Genomic DNA, 11,452 nt, shown 5'->3' with positions numbered 1-11,452 from the left:
GGAGTCTCTGAAGAGAGTGGTACTCTGTCACAGCGGCCCACGTGGACTCGGATGCCGTGACAGGATGTGAACGCCATCTGTCCACCACCAGGGTTCTGTTCACCCGGGGCAAGTCAGGAAAGGCAGAGTGAAGCGGACCCCTTCCTTTTCATGCTTGTGACAATTGCCTTGTTTCAGGAGTACTGGATACACTATTATGTGCTGTGCAGGACTGCAGATTCAGAAATGCTTTCTATAGCAAGGAAGAGATTAAATCATATTCTTGTCCCTCTTTAAGCCTGTCAGGAGCAGGGGAAACTATCCTGAGGGGACATATGTGAGGGATACATAAATATATGTGTTAGCATCAAGTAAGCAAAGTTTGAGTTGTGTCAGAGGCCAAATTAAGTACAGAGCTGAGCAATTGAATTCAGCCCTAGTAAACCGTCAATCGGCTAATAATAATAATTACTATTTTAAAAGTACTATATAACATTAAATTATAATAAAAATCTTATTAGATAGTAGCAGTTATTACTGTTTAAAAATTTACCCACTTTTCTGGATCTGCAGTAATTGCTTTTCCTCCTGCTTTGAGTTATATGGATAATTACTTCAAACTTGTTTTATTCTGCTATAGTGTAGACATAAGTTAAGGAAGAAAAACCTCAAAACCCTGAACTTCTCTAATTATTGGTTCCCCGACTATAAAAGTAATGGCCTAGATCCAAAAACACTTCTATAATTAATATTTATGTATGTATATATAAAGGAAAATAATTATATGTAACTATTTGAATCATCAGAAAAAAATTAAAAGCAGCGCAAGTGACATCTGTCTATTGTAACTGCCCACGTCTGTTTGGAATCCTAATTCAATGTCCAGAGCCTCCCGGCTCTTCCTCTGCAAGCAGCCAGTGTGCATGCACTGTGCCCAGCAGTCTGAAATCGGCATCTGAGAGTTTGGTTTTGTGTTCAGTACACAGCCTGCTCCTTTAGCACATTATTTAACTTCAAAACCAAGTCTATTTTCTCTAATTGTCAGTGGAAGCCGTAGGTTACTATAGTTACGAAGTAAAGACTGTTATTGAAAAGAAGAAAAGACTAATGAAATTTTAAATGACAGATTCCAAGGTATTAGGAAATTGCCCCAACAGGGAACTGGGAACTTATCAAGCTGCCAATCACAGTAATTACCGTGCAGACCTATTAGGACGTGGGTCAGAAGGTCTCCTCAGATTTCCCAGACACCAGTGCCACGGTGCTGTGAAATGCTGATCCCAGGGACACGCGCGGCCTGCTGTTAACGCCTGTTCCCCGAGCACAGCTGCACGAGGACGCCCTGCAGCCGCCCCAGGTGAGGATCTGGCCCAGCACACCTGGAGAACAGCGAGCTGCAGGTGACGTGCTCTGTGACACCGCCACGTCTCCCTCACGTCAGAACGGTGCTGCCCCGCAGACCCACCTCTCAGCCGTCTTACAGTGTCTTTCACGGAAAGCACCACCCACTACCACGGTCGAGGACAGATGCAGTCGGTAAGAAATATGTAAAAGTCTAACCTATTAACATTTGCTCTTGCTCAGGGGGAGGCACCCAAAAATGTTGCAAAAACACACAAATAGATTATTCACCCAAAATGATATAAAAGGAAAATTTAGTGAATTTTTTAGTGATGTCAGAATGAATTGAGAATCCATCCACTTCACGTCACTGATTAAAACAACATATTACGGTTGAACTGCATGTTTGCTATAGTTGGAAAAATAGACCCCCCTCAAGGCGCATCACTGCTCCACGTGAGTCTCAGCATAACTTGTTAGAAAAGAGGCAATAATAGTTGCTGTTTATGTGCTAAAGTTGTGTATTTTGGGCTTTTAGGAGCCATAAAATTGATTTAAAGAATGGTTTCAAATGGTAAAAAGAGAAATGCATAACCATTAAAAACATGCAATTAAACGGGTTTGTGTCTCACTGCTTCTTAGTAATTAAGAGTTCACGCTCGGCAAAGCCCCATAAAACCAGACTGAAGATTGAAGACGGTGTACGCAAATTAGTAGAAATTCACACGCGAATCCTCCAGAGATACGACAACTACTCAAGAAATGGGAGACTGGGAGTCAGGATAGCATGATTTAAGAAGAAGAAACGAATGATTATTCTGGATTGAATTCTTTGCTAGGCTATTTGGTTGGCTCGGTTCTTCACGGTTCGCAGAGTTGTCTCTAAGTTCCCAGGACAGAAAGACAAAGTGGGGCCGCAGGACATCACAGTGCAGGATACACAGTAAGGCTGAACCGCGTGAACTGTGGCCTTGGAGGAACGGGGAGAGGGACAGAGAAACCGTGACAGAGACACAGTGTGAACAGCCGCCTCGGTTTTAGAGCAGGGAGGCATCAAAACAGCCTCGTCAGCACCTTAGCCAGTGGGCAGGCTTGTGGGGGAGGAGGAGGAGGGGAAACACACCTGTTTCAAAGTCTCCTGCGTTTCCGGTCCCCCTCTGCTGTCACCGTCCTGACCAGGAGCAATTGCCCACGCCCTGGGAAAGCAAACCCGTGTTCCTCCACCCCTTGTTAAAGGCCTTCCGAGATGCCAACTATTTCTCCAGTCTTTCCTCTCCCATCAGAGAGGGCCTGGAGATCAGCCTCAGAACATGGTTCCTTCTGTTCTGGACCATGGGACACCAGTATCTCCTGGGAACACCCACGCTCCACGTCTAAAGGGTGCTGCCACCTTCTGTGTGTACAAAACCTGCATGCAAGGACCCCTCGTTTTCACCAACCACTCCAGGGTTCACCCCCAAGAGCCTACTCCTTAAATTTCATACGGGCTTTCAAAAGGCATGACGGTTTTCTTAAAATGGTTCCTTATCACCTGAGCGTATCTCTCTTAATGGCGCTGCCAGATTCTAACAAAATACCTCTTATTTCCTTGTACCAAGTAATGATTTAAATAATTAACAATGACAAAGATTACAAAAGCTAGTAGTACAACTGATAAGCGTTATGACAGGCTTTAAAAAAAAAAGGATTTAATTAGAAATTTCCATCAAAAACTGCCGGAAATATGTTTTGCGTTGCAAAGTTTTAAGCACTCTCTTCAAACCAACTTTCTTTAAGTAAAAACTTGGTGGTGTCATCAAAGCCACGTTGATACAGTGATTCCATTTTCCTCCTGTTTGGTGGGAAGAGGGCTTGGTTAAGCCTCACCAAGTTGGCCATGGACAACTAGGACAGAAGAACAAAGTGGGGCTGCAGGACATCGCAGTGCAGGTCAGCATATGGAGTTCCGGAAGCTCTCCTACCATAGATACCATCACAGAGTTTCCAGAATCGAGAGGAAAAGAATTAAACGTAAAAATTCACCTCCACCCACACACAGGGTGAAGGTCTCTCAGCCCTGGGGTACCGATGGATGAAGGTACTGATGGATGCCTTGGGCCAGGTCCTCCTCCGAGGTGGGAGCTGTCCTGTACAGCTCAGGATGCTAAGCTCATCCACCCTCTAGACTCCAGGACACATCCTAGATGTGACCACCCACAATGTCTCCAGACCCTGGCAAATGTCTTCTGCTTATAGTATCAGCCCCTGCTGAGAACCATTACACTAGATGAAGGAAATCAACATTTTTATGTAAATTATTGTTAGGTCCCTGAGTTTCCCTTTTATATTTTTACATACGTAATTACTGCCACCTTTTTAAGCAACTAAAGAACCTAATTCTTAAACCCTGCCAAGCTTCTTGATTTGAAAAGTAAGCGAAGACATGGAAAACATTTCACAAAGAGACAAGTAATGAACCGCGAAAGGACAGCACACTCACGGTCTACAGGTACCCAGGTCCACACGCGTAAAACGTGCCAGAAGTTACTAAAAATATGTATGACGGAGTTGGCCAAGTTCTGGAAGCATGTGGGAAGTGTTAGGAGATGAGCTGTCTTCAAGCACCGGCGGACGTAAGTACCTACCAGGATGTTCTGATTGGTGACGTTAACGTAGAGACCCAGCTGCTCCTCGTCCTGCGGGGAGATGTCCAGTCGTCCGCTGAATGGGGAGATGGTCACCGTCCGGCCCACAGGCAGGATGGGCAGGCTGTTGGTGAAGCCACCGTCCACCCACTTCTGTGGGGAGAAATGCCCTGTCAGCACGCGCCAGTGACACAGCTCCCACCAGGAGAAAGCGAGCCTCGGTTTCTCAGCAGCACAACCCCTGCCTTGGAGGGACTCTTACATTCCTATTTATGAGGACTAATCAGATTAGATTTGTTTTGGAAGCAAAGCCAATCTCTGCATGCCTGTCATTTACCCATAGAATAAGAAAGCTGGACCCAATCAGGAAATCTCTCCAATTGTCTGAAAGCTTTAAATAGATTGCTTTACATAAGAAGCACCTAAGTTTTTACTGATGACGGCGCAAGGTAAGAAGCCATGTGTAATTAGGTTGGGATTCAGTATCTAATCAGAGTGGAAAGCCATACCACCCCCCCACCACGGGAGGTTCTATCTTTATCCTAAAAGTGGAAACTGGCATTTTCTGCAGCAAACTTAAAAATAAACAGACCAGCCAGAAACCCTCTTGTTTCCACAGTGGCTCCCAAGTACCTAAGGCCTTCAAGCCGAGCAGAATGAGAAATGCTCTGTAAAGCATGAACAGGACTCAGAGTCTGTGCTTTCAGACCCAAGCCCAGAGGAGGGGGGAGGGACAGAGCAGGTCAGGAGAGCTTCTAGAGGCTTCTGCAGAAGTGTGTGCTGAGAAAGGGCTGAAGAAACACATGGCAGCATTCCTTATGCTGTCTGAAGGCAGAAGGGCCTCAACCCGTCCTTGAACGGACGTATTAACGTAATCAGCGCTAACAAGTAAGCAAACACAGGACACTGAAGGTCAAATCCAGTTATATCTATGTTGGAAATGTTCTGCAGCTGCTGTGCCCCAGGGGGAAAGGCCGGTAACTGTTGAGACCCCCTGGCAAAAGAATCTCTCGTGGCAAAAGCAAGGAGGTGGGGTGAGGAAAGAGGGAAGCTCAAGCATAAAATGTCCTTAATTCAGTTAAAACCATTCTTTTCTAAGATGTCTTTTTAAAAGTACCACACTATTTACAAAGGCCTTGGCCAACCACCAACTCCCCCACAAAGGGAATAAAAGTAAGTGAATGAAAGGTGAAAAATGTGTTGAAAATCTCTTTCGAGGGAGTTCCATTTTGGTGGAGGAGACAACCTAAGTAGGTTAGATTAAAATGAACCTGACCTGGATAGTTTGCTTAATGTCATTATTTTTAAAAGAACGTAGCACATATAATTGTACAATTGTATCATGTGCATTATACAGGCACATTCATATACATTTGTATATAATGTTTACGTGTGTGTGTGTACATATATACACACGTGACTTACAAACACAGTCTGGAAAAGGGAGATTTGTAATGAGAAGGCCACCAGATAATCTGGTTCTGTGCCTAACTGTCCTGGAGCTTTTTTTTTTTCCTGACTGCTTTGGGTTTGGATACCAGTTCCCGGAATAGGTTAATATCACGAGAGGGAAAAAATTACCTTTCATATTCTCAACAGAACATTCCCCCAATGATGTACAGATTCGCATAGGTTTCATCAAGGGAAATTACAAGTATGTACCAAGTGTCATTCGGCTTAAATAAGAGCTCATCTGACTTGCTCAACTTAAGGAAAAGAAGGGCATTCTGGCTTATTAAATTGCACAGTGTTCTAATTTACCATGGGGCTAATGACTGCGGTTTCAGGGAACTGAAAATCCTTCTTTCCAAATTTTGTTCACTCTTGTTGGCTTTTTGTGATTGGACAAATGACTAGGGAAAACAGATAGCTTATCAAACGACTTGATTAAATTTTCAGTGTTACTCGCGCCTCTACTACCGTAACCCCGGCAGCTCAGATGCTCTGAAGGCAGTGCCTCTCACTCCGGATTGATGCTCTCATGAGCTGTATCACCCCCACCACCACCACACGTGCATTCAGGCACGCTGATTCTAGCAAAATTTCTGGAAACTATCACAGCAATCAACACTCCTCAGTACAAATATTTTATATCTCGTGCACTATGGATAGTTTAAAATTCTGCATGTTACAGACTCCTGCCCGTTAATTCTCTGGCTGTTTGCTACACATTCCTGAATGTCATTCCCACCTTGTGGGGCAGCATTTCCTAAGCAGGGAGCTACTGCTCGGAATCCTAGGATTCCGAAATCTTCCTCAAGAAAAGGAACTCAGGTGGTTCCTCCCATGATGGTTTCACCCTGCGTTTGTTAGTTTCCAGCACACAGCACCATCCTCCTCAGAGGAAAGGGAAGGCCACATGCCTAAAAAATATTCCCGGGCAGAATGTGTTTCAAAATCAAATTTGCTGCTGGCCTCACAGCTGCCTTCACTTGTCCTAATAACACCCTTTATTCCGATCTCTGACCATATTCTAAATGCGCTCCATGGTAAGTCAGCTGTCTGAGTCCAAAGAGTTGGGGATAAACACGTGATCAATAGAAAAGAAATTCTGAAGCCGCAGTCGTGGGGGGAGGGTCCCAGCACTGAGAACCAGAGTTCACGGAATCATTCTAAAGGGGCAGTGGCACCTGTCACCCCGCAACAGGGCAGGGTTTTCATCAGCACTGTCAACTTTTCCTGACACATGATATGTTGTGGGTGCATATGAGGTTTATGACTTCAAGCAACTCTTGTTATATAATTAAAGGGGAAAACTTTAAAACCCAAGGTGGTCGCCTCTACTGAGAGGACCCATTTGTTCATTCAGAGAGTATTTTCAGAACATCCAGTGTGTGCCTGGATACACATTCCACATGGGGATTTGCTCGAGACAGACCCTCGACTCAGAGCGTTGTTTCCTTCGAGTGTAATTTGCTCAAAAACCAAGTGAATAGAAAATACTTTTTTGGAAGAATATTGAATGAGAGGTTCAGATACATAATTATCATAAATTCATATAAATACCATGGCACAGAGCCTGTGGGTTTATTCAGCAGTTTCTCATGTGTCATTTAATTTGACCTTCACAAGAACCCAACTGGATAGGAAGGTACACTGGTAGTATGCTCAGTTTCCTCCTTTTACAGAAAAGGAAACTGAGGAAATGAGAGTGGATCCTCATGCATCTGATAGAAAGCCATAATAACAAGAGAAGTTTTACTTCTTTCTGGTAAAAGGAATATAGAAGGTAAACTAGTAAGGTCCTCCTCCTCAAGTCCTTCAGGGCCCAGGTCTTTCTAGCTCATTATTTGATACGTAAGGTGTGATCTGTGGCCTCATGATCCACAATGGCTGCTAGAGCTCTGGTCATCACGTCTGAGTTTCAGGCAGCAAGAAGAAAACAAAGGTATACCACTCCCTTCCTGTAAGTGCCAAAGTAACTCAGCGTACCTCACCTTGGACAGCACTTGAGTAGGTGGCCACGCCTAGCTGCAAGGGAAGCTAGGGAACGTGGCCTTTTTGCTTCACAGCAATAGGTCCAGCTAAAAACTGGGGTTCTGTTACTAAGGAGGAAGAGGAAAGTGTATGTTGGAAGAAACTAGGAGCGTCTCTCACCTGCACCCCCTTCATAACAGTCTTTACTATTTATACAACAGAAATGTTCCGCTCAGTCTCAGAGCCACTAGGCTTATGGGCTCTGTTCTAACCTTGATTCCATCATCCTTTCCCTCCCGTTTTCTTTCTCTCACTGAGATACTATTTCTACACCCCACCTTCTCAGTCACCACCTCTTAATGTATCCATCACATCAGCAATTCCAACTCTTGGATTCTAATTCCACTTTTGATGATAATATATAATCTCATGAAACCCCTGAGCATTTTGTGTGCATTTTTTAAAGACACTTAGCCATCTCTGTCGTAATTATTACATATTATAAAGCAACAACGTGATGTAAAATCACTATGTTTCAGTTCATAAAATTAAAGTTCATAATCGTAATGTAAGGTTGATTTTGATAGCATCTTTATTCAAAATTTGTATCTAAAGATAAATGAGGATTTTTACTGCTCTAAGAGGGAAAATACATTATGTAAAATGGGACACCTCTCAGATTTTTAAGTGACAACAAACATATGCTACTTGGTAACTGGGTTTCTGCTAGCTCTGAGACGCAGTATCAAAAATAGGGAAAAACCAGGCTTTCCATGAGCTTATGCTTAAGTTATTTTACATTGCTTTAGAAAAATAAATCAGAGTATATTATGTGTCTAACTGGTCACAAAGACGGTTTTAGCCTGCTGCATATAAGCGCATCACTGCAAGTAACGTATCCATGCATATGGCTGATCAACAGCATCCACATTGGACGTGACGCCCACCCTTGGGTGCCCCATCCTTGTGTCTTACACAGCCTCATCCAGGTACTCCCCCTCCCCCCTCCTCATTGTCCCTTTTAGACAGCCATTCCAGGGGAGACTGGTTTGGACCAAGAATCCTATCAGAAGTGCAGCAAACGGCTGGAGGGACCAGGAAAACTCAGAACAAGAAAGTCGTGAGGACTGATGAGGTCAGAACACAGTTCCCTGATTATGTTAGCTAAGAGATGTGTAAGACTCAATTCCTTCGCTGTCAGAGCATTAAGTCATTAATCACGGACTCTCTGCTGGGCCTTCAAAGCGGATGAATGGCAGCTATTACACACTTTCCGTGTGCATGTTTATGCATGCATGCATACAACATAAACTGAAAACAAATGGTACTTATCCATCCATAAATATGTGCCTGATCTTGAGTAGGTGTTAAATAGATACTGTATCTGAGTGTAAAATGCTTCTCTTTGTGTGTCAAACAGATGCTGTGTTTGGTTATAAAGTACTTAGCTCTGGTGTGTGTTACATAGACACTGATTACAAAAGGCCTGTCTCGGTTGAGTGTTAGGTAGACACCGAGTTTGTTTACGAAGTGAGTGCATGCCGTGGAGCGGGCTGGGGTAGGATGGTGGACATTCAGTAAGAACCTGGTGCAGAGTGAGAAGGGAGCTGGCCGAAATGCCCTTGGGCAGTGCTGACAGCAGGCTGCAGGTGCGTGCTCTCCTCTGAATGTCTCTAAGGCCTCCTGCCTTCAGGGCCAGGTGCCAAAAACAGCTCTCCTGTCTTCTCTGGCTGTTTCTGCCCATCCTGGACAGACACATCTTGGCAAGTGAAGGCCTGGCTGCCCAGCAGGGAACCCTCGGGGAGGGATGGAATGATGTGTGTGTGTGTGTCGGGGCGGTGGGGGAGCTCACTTGTGGGGTGACCTGATGTCTTCCCCCCCCAACCGACAGTGCCATTCTGCTCCTAGCTCTTTATAGAAGGGGCTGTGAATAGAACTTTATTAAATATATTTTTAAAACGTCTTTTGCTCCTTTATATATATAAAAATAAGGGTAGTTTTTTTTAACAGATGAAAAAAAAGAGAGAGAGCATCCCCATCAATCACTTTCAATCTCAAGATGTTGACAATGAAGTACCCCAGCCCTTGTACTTCTTTTCTGCTAAACGGAAACTAAACCATTTATGGAAAAAACGACATATAAGCTGAGTTGGAGCCACCAAAATAATGATAAAACTATGTCTCTCGAAGGGAACTTATTAACAAGGGAAGCACTGCTAATTCGTGGGTTAGAAGAACATACCTGCCCTCTGTACTCCACTGGTTTCAGCCCTGCATACACCGGCACGAAGCTGCTCGCTAAAAGCACCTGGATGGGTAAAGAAACAGCTCGTCAAAGCAGGCACTGCCACTCATACAATGGATTTCCCAGGTTATTTACTATGAAATCAAAAATTGTTAAACACACAAAAATTTACTATAAAAAAAATGGAATGAATACGACCATTATGCCAAGCACACAACGGGACACACCTCAACAGAAGATAATATATTTCCTATCGGGAAAGACCTTAGAGAGCTACGTACAATCACGTTCTCTGACTCCACCGGCTTCCCCGGGGTGAAATCGGCTCTTAGACCGTAGACAGCCGAGTCATCGCAGAACCCCAGTCCATGGAAGTCTAAGCTCTTGAGTGTGTGTAGGTTACAAATAAGTTGTTTACCATGTTCTACCCTACCTTGTCAGAATCATTTTCAAGTTTCCTCTATGTTCCAGAGGCACAAAGCCCTCTGGGTACCACAGGGGAGATGAGTCTGCAGCTCAGGGATGTTCTAATTTATGTCACCAGGATGTCGCTGGGGAAGGAACGCATTTGATGAGCTAGTGACACGGCCTGGATACATAATGAGGCCGTGGCAGGTCGGGGCACCAACTATACTTTATCTTCTATTTAAAAAGTCAGAAAAGATCACCCTTTAAAATATGACCATTTCTTCCCACAGGAGCAGCTGGGCTCTGGGAGCTTTTCTGACATGAACATGTTTTATTTTGCAGTGCGGTTTCCAAATCGCTAGGGTGCTTTTTGGAAAGATACAGCCTTAGATACGGAATGTTTAAGCTATTATCTTTCAGCCGATAAGGGAAGACTCTATGGCTGTTGGCTGTCAAAGATTTCATGAGATTTTTTTCCCAGCATATATTATCCAGAAATGGATTATGGCCCCAGAATTGATTTGGAAATCATCCATTCAGAACTGTCTAGAAGTCAGAGGGCATTTTCTCCAAAGAAACAATGTTATAGGTTTGATTGCTGAGGTCAGTTCTCAAAAGCTGATTTATTCTGAACCGCAACTAAGCACCAGACCCAGTCACCAGGGTAACAGGACTTCTAGAGGACAGGACAGTCCTCTCTGGGTGGCCACCTGACCCAGCTGCACTATGACACACCTGGGCCGTGGCCCAGGCCTGCGGATGCGATGGTTACTCCTCTACTGTGTCTCTTGTCTCCTTGCACCAGAGATCCCGGCGACAGGAAAGGGTCCGCCCCTCTTCCACAGGGTTACACACTAGACACCCCTTGGCACCTCCCCTTCCCCATGGTACAGATGAGACCGCCAACGCCTCCCCCGTTGTCAGCAGCAGGAGGAGCTGCATCCTCCCAGGTTGCTGGTGCACACTGAGTGCCAGGGAACAGGGCTGCGATGCAACAGCTCCCTTGGAAACGGGTTCCTGCCAGGCGACCCAAGGAGCACCTGGGGCATCAGGTTTGAGTAGAAGCAAACTCAGAGGTGCCAAAGCACATCACAGGGCCTCCAGCAGGACGGAAGAAGGGATAAAGGCCTGTGTTGCTGCACACCTGTGTGGTGCCAGCCTGCTGCTGGGTGCCAGAATCAGCTACACAAGATGGGGGCCCAGTGGGAACTGAGAATGGAGGTACTAAGAACTGTAAGGTGTGGTGAGCAGAGCAGTAGATCAAAGTACAATGACAACCCTGCACAAGATTCTGAACCTTCTAAGAGGAAGGGTCAGAGCAGACTGCCCTTGCCTAGGCATTCATCTCAAAACCTCAGCCTTCATTGTGGGGACGGACAGAACAGGGCGACACTCCGCCATCCACAGCCCTTCCGCAAACGCAAAGCAGGAGTGAGAA

General features: G+C 45.0%; 1 protein-coding gene across 7 annotated transcripts in view; it reads right to left on the bottom strand.

The window, feature by feature from the left end:
• LOC105086566 (patatin-like phospholipase domain-containing protein 4) overlaps window positions 1–11,452 on the bottom strand; it is a 90,575-nt gene that overhangs the window by 64,510 nt on the left and 14,613 nt on the right. For 5 of the 7 annotated variants that reach the window (XM_064482615.1, XM_010977088.3, XM_010977090.3 and 2 more), the window contains exons 5-6: window positions 9,604–9,669; window positions 3,945–4,097 (exon numbers count right to left, since the gene is read on the bottom strand). In XM_064482615.1, coding sequence (XP_064338685.1) covers window positions 3,945–4,097; window positions 9,604–9,669 — 219 coding nt within the window. Of the gene's footprint in view, window positions 1–2,991; window positions 3,205–3,944; window positions 4,098–9,603; window positions 9,670–11,452 lie in introns of those variants that run through there. The other 2 variants (XM_010977087.3, XM_010977089.3) reach the window with 2 other exon arrangements.

The sequence above is a fragment of the Camelus dromedarius genome, chromosome X (genome assembly GCF_036321535.1).
Source record: "Camelus dromedarius isolate mCamDro1 chromosome X, mCamDro1.pat, whole genome shotgun sequence".
Taxonomy (NCBI): Eukaryota; Metazoa; Chordata; class Mammalia; order Artiodactyla; family Camelidae; genus Camelus; species Camelus dromedarius.
Note: the sequence above shows the minus strand (reverse complement) of the source record. Positions and strands in the feature narration are given on the sequence as shown.